Below are 16,122 nucleotides of genomic sequence, written 5' to 3' on the forward strand. Positions count from 1 at the left end.
GTTTATGTAATGACATTGTTTGAATATTTGAGTCCCATTTCTGTAAAGTGAAGGGCATGAAAGGCTGATTGAAAGTCATCTAGCTAGTTGCTAAAGGTGAATTACAAAGTCAGGGGATTAAAAAACTGCATTCTAGTTATTTAGAGATGCGTCCTGCGCGAGTGTTTGCATACGAGTGATGAATTATGTAGATACAGGGTCACCTTTCGTGAAAATTAAGTGTAACTGACTACAACTGATCGGATAACAATAGGTCCTGTAGAAAACCGGCGGCCCAGGACCTGGACCTAGACCAGACCTTGGCTACCCAAGGTCTGTTGAAACGAGTTGAATGAAGAATGGGGAACTATTGACAATCCCTACATTCAACACACGGGTTGTAATCTAGCTGTAGGCGATCCCCATTAACATTATATAGAGTAGCTATAAGGCAATTTATACAGATAACATAGCTCTGCACAACAAAAAAGATGTCTGAACGTGCTTCTGAACTTATATAGACTTCCTTGCAAAGTACCATGCATGGAGTTTGAATCAGGAGCAGTCTGATGATGAAGCAGCCACCTAGGTTAGGGGACACTTTGTTGATATGTCACTATGCCGCATAGGATTCGGCGAAGGATGCCATATTACCCACAGCTGTCTGGGATGGACTAAAGTGCCAGCCAGGAGTCCACCCTTAATGCCAAGACGGGCAGGTCTTCAAGGAAAAAATATTTTACAACTGATTTGTGACTAACTACGGCCTTGATGCGATGCAGAAAGACACCGGCTCGTTGAAGAAATCAGTGTTATTGTGAGAAGCCAATTGCTGATGATGCAAAGTTCTTTGGCTATCTGGGCAGAGAAACAAATTACAGGCTAGAAGTGTGCGAAATTATAATTTTGCCTGAAAAATTCTGATTAGGTGACAAACTGCACAACCTTACGAAGTTCACATTGCAGCTGGAAAGGTTCTCCCAAAAATATTTTTGCCGCAGGAATTTTCTCTGCTAAGAGCTTTTTCTATTACTTGGAGGTTTTCCTCAAATCAGTTGTTTTCCAAAACTTCCATACCTTTCGAAAACTTCACGAGGATTACAAGGTTTTGAAGAATACTTCACAAAGTTTTTAGTGGAAACTTATCCTAACTTTGGTCACCTGTGCACAGACTTCCTTTCCTCGGCACCCTGTGATCGATAACATGCACTGGGAGACCAAAGCCTGTTTATGGCAGGTGCTTTTACAGGTTATTTCACAATCAATAAAAATGCCCTTCACGTGAAACCCGAGAGACAAGGGGTTACTGCGCCACAGGTGCAGTGAGTGGTGAGCAGGTGATTTTTTCACACAAGGTCGTCTCCGTACGTGTGCGCCACCTACGTCGATGTTCCAGCCTTTGGCTGTTTTGTCCATCCTGTTGAAAGTGTTTTTGGGTCCAAAGATCATTGGCCGTGACATCACTGAACGGCAAACAAGAGGTCTGAATGGTATAAAGGGAGCAGCAGAGCAGAGCAGGAGCAGTGCTGGGTCAGCAGAGGCGACAGAGAGATAGCGACAGAGCCCACTCCAGCCCGAAAGGTCTATCTATAGCGCTAGCATGGAGACCAGCATGGACCTACTCCACGACTCCGGGGCGCAGATGGTGCAGTACCTCCAGGTGAACTACAAGAGCTCCCAGGACTGGTTCATGTTCGTCTCCTTCGCCGCGGACCTCCGCAACACCTTCTTCGTCTTCTTCCCCATCTGGTTCCACCTGTGCGAGGCGGTGGGCATCAAGCTCATCTGGGTGGCCGTCATCGGCGACTGGCTCAACCTCGTCTTCAAATGGTGAGTCCTGGGTCGGCGGGATCATGGAGCTGTTAACTCATCCCAGTTCAGGGCTGGTAGAAGATGTTGGCTTCATATACGGTTTGACATTCCCCCCCTTCTTCCCTCTTTGCCAGGATTGCCTGCCACCCCCAGATGAGTGGTTTCCTTCATTTCTAGGTGTGGTTGGCCCTTCCCAACTCTAATTAGGGACAGAATCCCACTGAAAATATTTCATTCATAAAGGGTTCAAAATGTATTATATTATGGAGCTTATAGATATCTCAATCATATACAGAGAATATTTGTGGTTTTATATTTTGAAATATCAACTACAGAAACATCATACTACTAAAATAGTATGGCCAAAATAAAGAAGATACAAATATAGCGTATAGCTAAGTATTTATTATTCTTAACTCCACATCTATGTACCTTGATGCATATATCTTCATGGTACACAGATGTGGAGTTAAGTAAAGTAAACCTAAAACTACTATATATGCATGTCTTGTTGATTTTTTGGTCCTTGTCATTTTGACCATAATATTCAAGCATCATGATATCTTGAAATTAACATTATGGTGGCCTTCCATTTTGTGCCATTTCCCGTTGTTTCATACCACATCACCATGAACAAAAGGCAGTCTACCTGCAACCGATTCTGACCCGACATCTACCTGAAATACGTTAACCGAGTCCCAGCGACGGGGAAATTTGGTAGAATCAATACCAACCTAAAAGACTGAACATTTTGAGAATAATATGCATTGTGGATAATATTCCAACACAGTCTCAGGACTCGGGTTCATGCTATGAATTTGGAAATGTAAGCTCTGCGAAAAACATGTATGCCCAGTCGCCGGGCAGCCATGACCAATCCTTAAGTCCAGATCTATGAGTGTTTTGTGGGTTCATTTGTGATTTCTTGTATCATTATTTTTTGCTTACAGTAGTCATTGCTCAAAGATTGTGCATTGTGATTGTGAAAGCCAAAGATTATCCTAGATTCCATGTTATTGCGAGATTTGGGTCTTGAGCTTAGCCCTTACTTCCAGAGAAGATACATTTTCACTTTTCTTCAACAAAGGCAAGGTTTCAAGAACAAAACTAACCTACAATGAGAGAAGCTTGCATCAGCCCCCAAGTCCAAGCTTTTCTAATTCAACGCAAGAAAGTATCGCAGTCGGACTTTATGGAGTACTAGAGGTACCAGCATACATTGTCACTGAAGCATAATTGACTGGAGTGAGGTACTCACTTCCTGTAGCCAGGATGATGGGGAGGAATCCTGAATATGGCTTATTTAAAGTTTAACACTCTTTGTAGAAACATGTCGAACTGTAGTGTAGATTTGTTGAGCAAGGGTCCTCAGGGTTTCTGAGCCCAACAGAGAAGCCTATGGTCTTGGACAAAGAGTTTTTGCCCTGTATTACCTGCATTCAATAAGTGTATCTATACTGAACACCATACCGACATGCATATCGCTAGCTGTTGTGTGCTTTGTGTTACCAGTGCTTTAGAATCAAGCCCTGGGCTATTGCACTAAGGGAGTCTTCTAACCAGATCTATTTTCTTTCTGGTCTGTTCTTGAGTGTGGTGGCACTGGGTGTATTATAGACATTTGGCGCCAGGTTTCAAGTTTGTGCCCCTGCTCTTGAGGTAAGGCTTTCAGAAGGACAGACTGCCTCTTTTATTTGTTTTTTGTGGTACCTCAGTCATAGTTGTATGTCACCACAGAGAGTAAACATATTGGAAGAAGGATAATTTCTTGTCAATTTTGTTTGCACTGTAGTGGGAATGTAGGGGTGTTACCTGCCCACCAGATAGGAGGTGTACTGGTCTGTTTTACTCCTTATGGGGCTGGTATTCACAACAGACAAAAACAGACAGCAACAGATACACAGAACAGTGCCGCCTCCGCCCACACCTCTCTAGTGATAAGAGCAGCTGAGTGACATCAGCAGACAGCCGCCAGAAGAGGGCGCTCTACTTTTTTTGCTGCCGATCTGAAGAGGGACGTTAAAGTGCAAAACACATCTTTTATTGCACCCGAATTTACCACAACTAATAATGCACCACAAGTTACTTAAATGCAAAACAGCAATGGGTTAAAATGTAAAACATATTTGTAGGTATTTACTTGCATGATAGAGAATTACTTTTGTATTCTCCTAAGAAATCATTTCACACCGACTATGAAAGATAGGAAGTAAATTACTCCCATTTTAAACCCCTGTGTGACTCCAGAGGTATTATACGTTTTCACTAGACTTTGTCAGCTGTTTAAAAATGACCTTATTGGGGAATTAGAGTGTTTAGTGGCTCCTTCTGCATTGTTGAATATTGCACAGGTGTATTTGTGTAATGTAAATGGATGTGAAACATAGGCAAATGCAAGTAATCTAATGATGTTATTATACGATAAAGCAACAACTAACTGTTAAACTGACTAGACTTTGAAAGTAGGTGATGGGCTCATCATTCTTTAAGAGATTGCCATCTGATTGGATGTTAAATGCTGGCTTTTAAGTAGAAATGTTTCTATAAATCCATCTTCTAAGAAGCAATTGTCCCATAAGGATATTAGAATATTTCTATTCTGAGGCATTTAAAGATCTGTACTGGAGTCCAAATTCAGCCCTTGGTTTGGAATTTTGCAAGATAAGCTTGCTTGCTCCATCAAGAAACAGGTTATTGTTTGCTAAATTTTTGAAAATTTTAAATCAATTAAATCGATACCCGAAAGTCCTTTGAGGTAAAACAGAAAATAGACCACTTTTTAAATATAATAATTGAAAGTCATATTGTTATTTTTTCAAAATGCAAGGGACTTTAGTCATCTCTATGTCTTTATTAAAAGTTGATCAAGACAATGCAATATTCTCCTAGGTTCACAGGGGAGAAAAATACAGAGAAAGCAGTACCTTGTTCACTACTTTATTTAAATCTTAGGGGTACTGCAAACAACATATTATTGTGAAGGTTTTTTCATTGCATCCAGGTTAGAGCTGACTTTCATTGTATGCTCTCGCAACAAGCCTTAAGCTGTTGGTCATTGAAAGTGAAAAATTGGAAAAATATGAAAATAGCCCACATTGTCTCTTGGCCATGTGCACGGCTCATCGATGAAAACAAAAAAATTGCATCATCTAGCACAAATGTAAATTGTGGTGGGTATTTTTAGCATCTCGAATTACTACACTACTATAAAGTAGTATTCAAAGTGTATTTGTAGCCCATCGCTTTATGGAGTAGAGTAGGCTGCAAAATAGCCAGTTTATATGGGTCCAGAATCCTTGAATCAGCCCAGTGGCACAAGTCACTGTAAAGGTTTAATTGACCTCACAGCTTCATCAGAACGCCGACTTACATCTAGTTCACCTCATTGTTTCTGTAAATAGGACATGAGGAGTGTCCCTGTGAATAAAACAAGCTTCTCTCCAGTGCATTATGACAGCAGGATTGGCGGCTCAGTGCTTCTTCCCTTTGGGTCTTGGTTGGTGTACCTGACATAGCCAGGCTGACGTCTGTGAAAAGGTTCTTTCCTTTCAGTGCTGAAGTCTCAGCCTTTTACACACAGCCCTGCACATATGCAAGATAGAAATCTCTGCTTGCTTGGACCAGGGTTCCCATGTGTCATGGCCGCTGTAGGACAGAGCTATTACTGTCTCACTGTATCACTGTCCGTCTCCTGCAAACACCTTGGGCCTTATTTATGAAGGCCTTGCGCCGCCGATGCGTCACTTTTTCCCATTTTAAAAGTGGCGCACCGGTGGCGCAAGGCCTTCATAAATAAGGCCCCTTCTGTTTAATGGGAGCTTCTGGAAGTCAGTGGGTGCTCTAAGGTGGTGCAAGAAAAAAAATCACTGTATGGGAATCTCAACCGATATAGTTATCTTATTAGCTAATACCTGTGTGCATGACAGCTGAAACTGTTGTGGTTTAACTTTAGTCTCTGTCTCCCATAATCCCATTAATCCCTCAATTTAAATTTGCAGGATCCTGTTTGGGCAGAGACCGTACTGGTGGGTCCACGACACCGATTATTATAACAACACGTCAGCGCCGGTCATCGAGCAGTACCCGGTCACCTGCGAGACCGGTCCGGGTAAGCACCTGAGTTCCTATGAAAAAAAGTATGATATGTACGTGGTCTCTAATCGGTTAGGTAACCACTGATCTGCAGAGAAAAGGAGCCAGGCTTTTGGGAAATACTCATTTGAAAAATTGTTAGGGCTGGACTAGACTACTTTATGTAACAAGAGACCCCCACATGCTTATAAATTTTGATTTTTGTCACACAGATAGCTGGGTTCACATGTATTATTTAGTCATCATCCATTATAATTGAATTCATATGTTGCAACTACTTCGTTAAATGTCTCCTCATGAGAATTGTATTGTATTGTATTGTGGTATTCTTGTATAGCGCGGCCTGTCACCACCAAGGGCATCCTGGCGCTTTTGACCCATAATCCAAATGAAAACAATAGCTCATCCTGTCCTGGGAAAGAGGTAGGTTTTCAAAGCCTTTCTAAAAGCTAAGAGATTTTCAAAGCTTCTCAAGGCTATTGGCAGAGAGTTCCAGAGTTTGGCCGCCGCTACTCTAAACGAACGGCCGCCCATCCTCACTCGCTGGAAGCGCGGAACTACCAATAGCCTGGATGACGAGGAGCGTAAGGCACGGGATGGACAATACCAGGCGAACATTCGCCGCAGAGGAATAGGGCCCAGGCCATGGATAGCCTTAAACACTATACACGCTGCTTTGTAGCGCACCCGCAAATGGACCGGCAGCCAGTGGAGTTCTCGCAACGCTGCCGTAGAAGAGCTAAACGTCCAGAAACACTTGCACGATTGCTTATTCACTTGAGTCAAAGATTACGTATTCGTTACCCGAAACACAGCCTGAAGGGTGGGATTTCAAGAAATAAATTTGGCCACACAGGAAAATGATGATAGTGACGTAGCTTGGGGATCCTCTATTTCCAAAAATGCACTGTCCAACTCCAAAGTGCAACAATAATCCTTAACCACAACTAGCGCACCAATATCCCTGGGATTGAATCTCAGAAATATCTACTCCTCCAGCCCCTTCCAGACCGCTTAGTCACTCATTAACGCTATGGTCATGACTATGCATGACTACTATAAATTCTTGCCAGCCAGCTTCTCACAGTACTCAAAGTCTCCTACCAATCAACTTTCCTGTCCTCAAACTGGGTCGACACACAAACCCACCGCTTCCTAACTGGCTGGTTGACTGCCTATAAAAACTCCTTACTTAGGTTATCCACAAGACTGTCCCTCAGTAACTGGCTTAACACCTTACCAACTCTCCTCCTCTGAGCCCAACCAAGCAACATTTTCCAGTCAAACCATGGCCATCTTGTCCTTCTTTCTGATTTATGTCCATCAGTCCAGACTGGGCCTTCCTCTGGCATGCATTCTCTGGTAATGAGCGTGTAGTCTTTACCGTCCTGAGTTCTAGAGTGCCCGCAAAGCTCACCTGCTCTCTCTTAAGTGTCCATAGGGCTGACAATCAGCTGTCCGGACACAACTTATGCCTAGTAACTTCGATCCCTAGAAACCAAGCATTTCCATATAAATGTGGGTTATATGTAAAAATGATCTGGTGGCCAACAATTAGATGTTGTTTTTACTGTCTCCCACCTATCATGGCTCTACAATATCCTAAAATGCACCCACCTAAGCTGTTGATGTATTTACTTACAACATGAGTTGGTCCGTGCAACATTTGGGTCAGAAAAGTGAATACCCCTAATAAATACTCAAATTCTCTAGGATGAGTGGGAGCTGTATTTCACTGTGTTATTATTACGTCAGTTGGAAATTAAGGCAACAAAATTAAATGTTACCATTATGACCTGGTTAATTGTGCCCCTGAAGAGTTTGCGCGCCCTTGTGGGCACTCTCATAAAGAATTCACGGTGGTGGGGGGAGCAGCCGAGCACTTTGCCAGGGCCGGTTGTGGTTCCCAGTCCAGCCCTGTTATTGGCAGATCTGCTGGTCACTTTAAAGACTGCATTTGATTTTACTAATCCTTGTCTGTGTAAATCCAATCCCATTTATAAATCAAGATAGAAACTGGAGCACCTACTACGGGTAGCAGAGGAAAAGAAGTATGTATACTAAAAGTAGGATCATCAGCCCGGAGGCTTCTGGCTTTAAGCTTGACCAGCTGATGGTGGGGTTCCAGCCACTCATTGTGCCCCCGTAAATTAATGAAGGAACTTCCGTGTAGCTCCTGTGTGATATATGTCAGAGTTTAGTGGTCCTGTGATGATCCTGGTTCACAATGACCACCCAATGGACCTGGTATTTATAGCATCTCCTGTTTCATTTCCACAGGAAGTCCCTCTGGCCACGCTATGGGAGCCGCTGGAGTTTACTACGTGATGGTGACATCGCTTCTGTCCATCATGCTGAAGAAGAACCCACCCACGTTCAAGAACTGGTGAGTGATAAAAAGCAAGCGAGGTGGCACGTGGAGCATCTAAAGGGGGTACTTTGTGACTGCGGAGTTCATTAGGGCGACAAAGAGCAGCTAAAGAGATATCACACTGACCATGTTCAAGTCTTGTCTTTATCTCTAGTCTAGATGCCTCCTACTGAGCAAACAATTTTAGGACTAAAATTCTCTTTATGCTTTCTTAAATTCAGGCACCAATCACTCGCTTTGGGGCCATTTTAATCTAGAGCCATTCATCACCACCAGTAACATAAATCAATCATTGATTTTTTTCCTCATTACCTGCGTTTTTCCCATCCTGTGTAGGCAGAATATCTCTTATTTAGCTTATTGGTCGGTGCAATATCTGTTCTCTTGATTGAACAAGAGAAGACCTACTGTTTTCAGATGTGTCCTGCCCATTACAAGTGGAGACATTGTCTTGTAGACCAGTAGATGACAACACGAGTGGACAACCTCTTGAACAGACAGGCAGAGAGAAAGGGAGACCATCATTTGGCTGACTGAGCGAGCCATGCGGTCTGATGTTAGCAAAGACCCTTTGATGTTATTCACATTTGTCTTCCTCCCACTACAGCATATAGCGTGGGACAGTAGTTAAGCACACTTCAGGCAACGGCTATGAGTGATGACATTCTACCCTTTTACAAGAAGTAGTAACGCACCCAAAGTAGTTTCTTTCAATGTCAGGTAAACTATGACGTGGTGTATGTTTTAAAACTCCCCACCTACCCCCCCCCCCCCCAAAACAATACAAAACAAGCAATTACTAATTCAAAGGAAAGCAGCCAGCACTTGAGCTGCTGGCTTTGCCAGTGTTTGTTCTTTATTACCTCCTCCTAAAGTACTGACAATCAAGTTGCTTGTGCTTAAGCAAAGATAAGTCCTTTTCTTAAATGTAAACAATTCATATGCTTGTGCATACAGGACTTTAGAGTAAAGCCCGGATTCCTGCAGAGATTGCTCACTCTGAGGATAAAAACACAGAATCACATGAAATGTTGCTACAGGGATTGTCCTACCCTGTGGTATATGTTTTTCCTGGGCATATTCCCTGTTGGTATCCCAAATACACCTGTAATGAGGTTCTCAACAGCTGCTGGCAAACAGGGACATGAGGGGCTTCTCCTGCTGCCTTTGCAAACCTTAATGCAAGTTTGAACCTTCCTTACCCCAACTACCCATGTGCTAGTTTATATACTGTTTGTAAAATTCTGATTACTACATTGCCTAGTTCCCTTCAACTTAATGTTTTACCACCTCTTGTGTTCCAGGTGTCTCCGCAGTGCGGTCTGGACAGGATTCTGGGTGGTTCAGATCTGTGTTTGCTTGTCCAGGATATTCCTCGCGGCTCACTTCCCTCACCAAGTAATCACCGGGGTCATTTCAGGTTAGTATTATGAATGTTCCTATTCCGCCTTACCTTTGTACTGGGGTACCAATAATCAGCGTAAGCAGAGCAAGCGAACAGTGAACAGTTTCGCTTGGAATAGCAAACAATATTCCGAAATGCCCTTAGAGACCATAATAATAATCAGGCTGATATGTGTTTGTGAGATAGGACAGTTGTGGCCAGGCACCAAGCAGAAGAGATCTATGATATTCAAGTGCAAACTCTTTGGTGTAACTTATTGTGTTACTCAATAGTCTTATAATGTCTGATTTTTATGATCCTTGGGATTCATCCTGGTCTTTGTACTAATGCTATTATTGCTTATGGTGCGCAAGTGTCCTTCTCTGAGTCTTGGCATTTTCCTAAATATCGTTAAAAATATTCATACCATTTGTCCTTTTCTTTGGCGTTTACAGGGATGGTCGTTGCTGAAGCTTTTCACCACATCCCTTCCATCTACAAGACAAGTTTGAAGAAATACCTCTCCACCACCCTCTTCCTCTTCGTCTTCGCCCTAGGATTCTACCTCATTTTAAAAGCCCTGGGAGTAGACCTTCTCTGGACACTGGAGAAAGCCAAACGCTGGTGCTCCAAGCCCGAGTGGATCCACATCGACACCACCCCCTTCGCTGGCCTGCTCAGGAACCTGGGGATCTTCTGTGGCCTGGGGCTGGCTCTCAACTCACGCATGTACCAGGAGAGCTGCCAAGGGAAGCAAGCGGCACAGGTCACTTTCCGTCTGTACTGCATCGTCTCCTCCCTCATCGTCCTCCACCTCTTCGACTCCTTCAAACCACCGACGAAGGTGGAGTTGCTGTTCTACGTGTTGTCGTTCTGTAAGAGTGCAGCTGTGCCACTTGTTGTCGTTGGGATCATCCCTTACTGTGTGTCACAGGCTCTGAGCCACCAGGACAAGAAAGCTTTATAGGAGGACATCTGAAATGTCCATTGTGTTAGTACAATGTGTATCACTCCAGCTGAGGTTCAATGCTCTGGGCCTCAACGGTACAGGGAAGATATCCTCTCCTTAGTGCCTGGGTGCAGTGTGTGCTGCAGGTCGTAGAGATTATTGCGTGCTGTCCGGCACTGGGGGCTTTCTCAGACAGTGCCAGAAAGAGCTGGGAGCACAGACTCTCTACACTTCACATCATGAGGATGAAATTTAAAAAGCTGCTGAAGTGTGAAGAAGTGCGAAAGATACAGACACAAAGTTTGGCAAGATTGAAGAATTCAGGCTGAGGACATGCGATATAAACAAATTAATCTTCTCCATAAAGCTGACACCATTCATACAATATACAGACTAATGAGGTGGTGAAAATGCAGCAGCCCCTAGTGAGGAGAGAGAGAAACATTATAACATTGAGCTAATGAGGAAGTGCTACCCAATGAAGCATGGCCCCCACTTCCTGCTTCACTGAGGCGCATTGATCATATTGAGCTGAGCGCAGAATCCCAGAATGACATCTGATTGGAAGGAAAGATTGGCAAAAGAAGACTGTCCAATGAGCAAACGAACAAATCTGTCAACCAGGTCTAAACCACGAGTTAAATCGTAGCTCCAGAGGTTGTTGGGGAGGTGCTCCAAACATTCCTTTACATGGGCACCTGCTGGGCTGAGTGGGATGTTGTTCAAATCAGAGATACTACAAATAACCCCACTGGTGGAACTCGGCAACTGTTTGGTGATTTGAGGGGGGAATTTGCTTGCTTGAAGGCAAATTTCTGAATAGGATTATGGATTAGGTTAATTTTAGACTGTATTTTTTCCAATATTTATTTTGCCTGATAAAGGATGTGGACTGTGAACATTGTGAATCTGTGAAGCCACAATGGATATTGTACAGAAGGTGCTGTATATACAGTATTTAAATTAACTTATCAAGGCATGATATTTTTTCTAATAAAAACATGAAAATCATAGCATCTCTCTTATTAAAATGATCGACGTGAAATATAAAATGTGTTATCCCTCCATTCCTTAACTACTCAAGTCTCATCATGGAAGTTAGTTCTGACTGGCCAACAGGCACATTTACATGAATCTGATTCGTTGTAATAGCCGTGATGTGATTGATTGAGAGGTAAAAAGTGTTGTGAACATATTTCATCATGAGTCAGCCTAAGTCACCCTCTTGAAATACACATCCTTTGTTTTTTCTCAAATTGTATTTTGTGGTTTGCAGCTGATGTGTAAGACTTTCTTGATTTCTTGCTTCGGCACAGAGTTCATTAGTTTATGTGTTTCAATTCCTTATAAATAAATAAAATATAATAGATCCAAATGAAGAAGTTCAAGAGTATAGCTAGAGAAAATTAGCAGAAAGTTGTAGAAGGAAGAGAAGAGAGCTGGACGAAGATTCCCAGGACAGGAGCACAGGCTAAGCGGCAAAACAATGTTGTGTAATGTAAAACCAGACAGAAGAACAGGAGGGAGTCATTTATGGTCATTAGTGGCAGCATTTCTGACTTTTATAGTCTTCCCAGGTGTTCCTATGCCTGCCTCCTATGCCACTGAGACTGACAGATTGCTGATGCAGGCTCTTTGTGAAAGGACCACTCCCACAGAGGAGAGAGTGTGAACAATGGCCAGGGTTCATGCTGTGCATGAATGTCACAGTGCAGTGTCCCCGCAAGGCACTCAGGAGTGCAGCGGGGGATGATGATGGGTTAGGTCTGTTGTGAGTGGCTGTATTTGCTGATCTTTGACTGGGTCAGTGCTTGCGGAGAAGTGACAGTGTAGGGACCAGGAGAGAATGTTCCAGGAAGTGACATGCTCTGCTTTGGCCCTCCAACTTTACTCCACTTCCTCTAGAGGTGGAGTAATTCATATATGAGGGTTTTTGCAGCTTGGGATGGGTCTTCATGGTCAATGGGACATAATTCGTCTGTGAAGCCCCCGGTGAGGCAGCACTTGAACTAACAAAGTTACCAATGAGCAGATTCCCTAGGATTCCTGTGTCTCCTATTGTTGAGGAAGCATTGGATGAATGCTGGGGATAAGATGGGGTCCTGTGGGACCCGGATAGAGAGACTCAGGGCATTAAGTGTGTGATGTATGGCAAATCACCACCATAGTGCTACTAATCCAGGAGCGTGGGAAAAGGCACAGGTGTGACCTCGCTTCATGGTGAATGGTGACTTGAATCCTGCTCACAGACAGGTACCAAAAAGCAGTCTTCTGTCAAGGAATACAAGGTACGCCTGACAATTGATATGGCAACAGGAGGGTCAGACCCTCACAAGATTCCATCACTTTCACCGTTTTACGAGTCATCCCCTGGTGACGTACGTGGCACTCCCCTAAGTGCCACATAAGAAGTTCGAGGTGCTCGAAGCCCAAAGTGACAGAACTATCAGGATGGTGGCGCCCGTCAAACCAGGGCTGACGCATACTTAATGGTTACAGAGGTGCAAATTGAGAATGTATCCTGTCCTGAATGAGTGAGATGGCCATACTGACCCTCTGAATAACCAAGTTGAGTGAGTTGTTTTACTGATACAACTCTTGATAGCTCCCTCTGCATCTAGGACTATTGTAATGAAAACATGAGTGTGGCCACTGTATAGAAGATGTCTAAGTGAATAGCGGTTTCCTCATAAGTCTCCTGGGTAAGGCAAAAGAGGCGGAAGAACCAATGACTTAAACAGTTTTAACAGTGACTTATAATATTGTTGTGGGATGAAGAAACACAAACCACCATCACCTATAGATGGCATAAATTACAACAGACGCCTCAGTGGAGTTGAAAGGCTATTTTAAGAAGACAGGCATGCGCTAGTAAAAGCAATTTCTTGCATTACATTAAAGGCTAAAACACAGCCATATTACAAATATAGTACAAATACCCAACAGGCAACCCACCCTTCGCCATCCCATTTATAATCTCCAATATCCTTAAGCTTCTGTGAATCCTTTGTCACCGCCCCTTTATTCTATAAGTGCCCCAATTCCATTTCACCACCGCCTTTCCAGTTTCCCTAAATATCTCTTTCTAGAGCCTTACAGCTCAACTGCACCCAAATGTCTCCCACCTCACACTGGCGCGTCTGATCAATAGTAGAGCCAGTCCTCATTTGACCGCTCTAAAAAGACTACAACATGATTCCATGTAAAACCCTCCCTCGATGAGTTTACCTTGCTCACACTAGGTTACAGCTCCCCAGTCCTCTGTGGTACAAGCCATTTCACCTGGTAGTACCATTCCTCTCTCCTAACACCATACCACCACATCCCACAGCTCCATAAGATAGCATGCTATATCCAAAGACAAAATATGCCTTCTGTAGTCAAACCATCTCCCTCAAATGGATTGTCTTTCCTCTTAATTCTTTGGGGACCCTCTGCTGGGCAGAACCTTCCTTTCTCTATATACTGCTGTCTCTGTGCCCTGTCAATCACTGATGCGTTTATCAATTCACTCCATACTTTCCTGTGAAGTGGTTGGGTCAAAACAAGACCTTTATTTATTTATTTATTTATTTATTTATGCGATTTTATATAGCGCAAACTTCACCCGAAAGGGTCAGAGCGCTTTACATAAGAACCAGTTGAAAAACATAAGGACTTAGGATTACATGTGTTACATAGAGGATACAAACAGAAAAAATTGCAAATGTACAAGATGTAAAGTCACACAAGGAGGAGATACAAATAGATATACTCTAAGAGTCACATAGGAATGGTAGATAGTACAAAGATCTACTGCATGTACTAATGATTAGAGTTATCTCTATATACATAGGGAAGGGATACACATGGATATACTCGAAGAGTCACATAGGAATGGTAGAGAGAGCGAAGGGGTGTGCTAGAATATGCGAGGGGGCAAGATGGCCGCTGACAGGCTGTAGGGAGAGGACGTGTTCTCCCTTCTCTCCCTGAGACCGTTTACCGAGTGAAAGGTGATGCGGGTTTCATAACTGGCGGACTGCATTTTTTTAGAAGCACAGATCCACGAGTGAGGAAAAGAAGACATGCTGCATAGTTCGAAAGTGATTCTCTCGACTGTGGCTGTAACGGAATACAGCCCGTATACGAAGGTTACAGCTTCCTTAACGGTGGGGTCAGCACTGGCGTGGACATTGGCTCGTACGAGTCAGCTGATGGTGAAGGCTTCTGTTTGGAGACAGCAGCGTTATCAAAGGGCGGCAGACGCCGTATCCAGTTTGTGGCGAACGATGGCTCCGAAGATTGTTAAGAGCCTGAGGGAAGAGAAACAGAAAGCTGCCTGGAGTGAGTCGGACGTTCCGGCAGCTAACCTCCGAGCGAAGAAGCTGATGCGGACACAGGAAGAGCGGGAGGATTTGCGCGCTGCCGAGCAGGGGAAGAGCGCCGGCAGGAATAACGAGACCGATAACATGATGGAAGAGAAAAAGAAGAAGAAGGAGAAGAGTAAGGCGGCATCCACTAAAAAAGGGAAATCTTCAGAGCAGGCAACCATGAGACAGCCTTCAGTGTATGAGGCGTTCCTACCTGCTGTTACTGCCAATATACGTGGGATATCAGATGCCGAGTCGTCCCCAGCAGATCTTGCTGCAAGTTTACCGAGCGGGGGTGCCCCTGCAGCTCAGCATTCGGTTCAAGACGGGCTCACAACAACGGATCCAGAAGGCTTCAAGACAATCGTAGAGGTAACTGGCGTTGTGAATGTGCAAGGAGCGGGTGATGTGACTGCTGTGCTGTCAGGAGGGGTAACGACGCAGGAGCAGGAGCAGGAGCAGGCGGAGGATGTACAACAAGGGAAGGCAAGGAGAGAGATCAACGCTCAAGTGGAGCAAATGGCTAAAGTAACTTGCGTTGAAGAAGTGCTGGCTCCGCAGGAAATAGAAAAAGAAGCAGCAGGCAAAGTCGGCAGTGATAGCCACCAGGCTGAGGAAAGTATTATGCCTGCAGCTGCCGATAAGATCTCTGCGCTAACAGAGGTATTGTCAGAGGCTCTAACAGAGAGAGGCAGTGTTGTTATCCCGGATGAAGTAAGCACTCAAAACTTGGTAGTTATTGAAGGAGAGACGAGTTTTGCACTCAATATGAATAGCTCAGTGACAGCAGGAAAGAATATGGCTACTTTAATTACTGATGGCTTAGTGGTAATACCAGGTTCCCCAACTGATGAATGTTTTTTCTCTGTGAATGAGGGAGAAGGGGAGGAGGACGAGGATGAGGAGGTGGTTGGAGAAGGGGAGGGGGAGTCAGAGGACTCCTCTAGCGCTGAGGAGATGGAGAGTGACCAAACAATGTCGGGGTTAGTAACAGAAACTGTAGCCACATCAGAGTCTGGAGAGGCTTCGGCTCAAGAACTACCTGCAAAGCGTAAATCAAAAATTTTGACCAAAAAACGAAGAAAATTAAAAGGCATTGTGAGTCCTATGAACCTTGATGTTGCAAAGAGACTTGATTGGGACTATTCGGCTGCGTCGCAGATGTACCAAGAGACTGCCGGGG

General features: G+C 44.0%; 1 protein-coding gene across 1 annotated transcript; it reads left to right on the top strand.

The window, feature by feature from the left end:
• The first annotated feature begins 1,519 nt into the window (after nucleotides 1-1,519).
• Nucleotides 1,520-10,741, top strand: LOC144755931 (glucose-6-phosphatase catalytic subunit 1-like). The gene is made up of 5 exons (XM_078645334.1): nucleotides 1,520-1,809; nucleotides 5,790-5,899; nucleotides 8,164-8,269; nucleotides 9,559-9,674; nucleotides 10,094-10,741. The coding sequence occupies exons 1-5, from the start codon at nucleotides 1,580-1,582 to the stop codon at nucleotides 10,603-10,605; spliced, it is 1,074 nt and encodes a 357-aa protein (XP_078501460.1). The 5' UTR covers nucleotides 1,520-1,579; the 3' UTR covers nucleotides 10,606-10,741.
• Nucleotides 10,742-16,122: the final 5,381 nt, after the last annotated feature.

This window comes from Lissotriton helveticus, chromosome 5_1 (assembly GCF_964261635.1).
Source record: "Lissotriton helveticus chromosome 5_1, aLisHel1.1, whole genome shotgun sequence".
NCBI classification, from domain to species: Eukaryota; Metazoa; Chordata; class Amphibia; order Caudata; family Salamandridae; genus Lissotriton; species Lissotriton helveticus.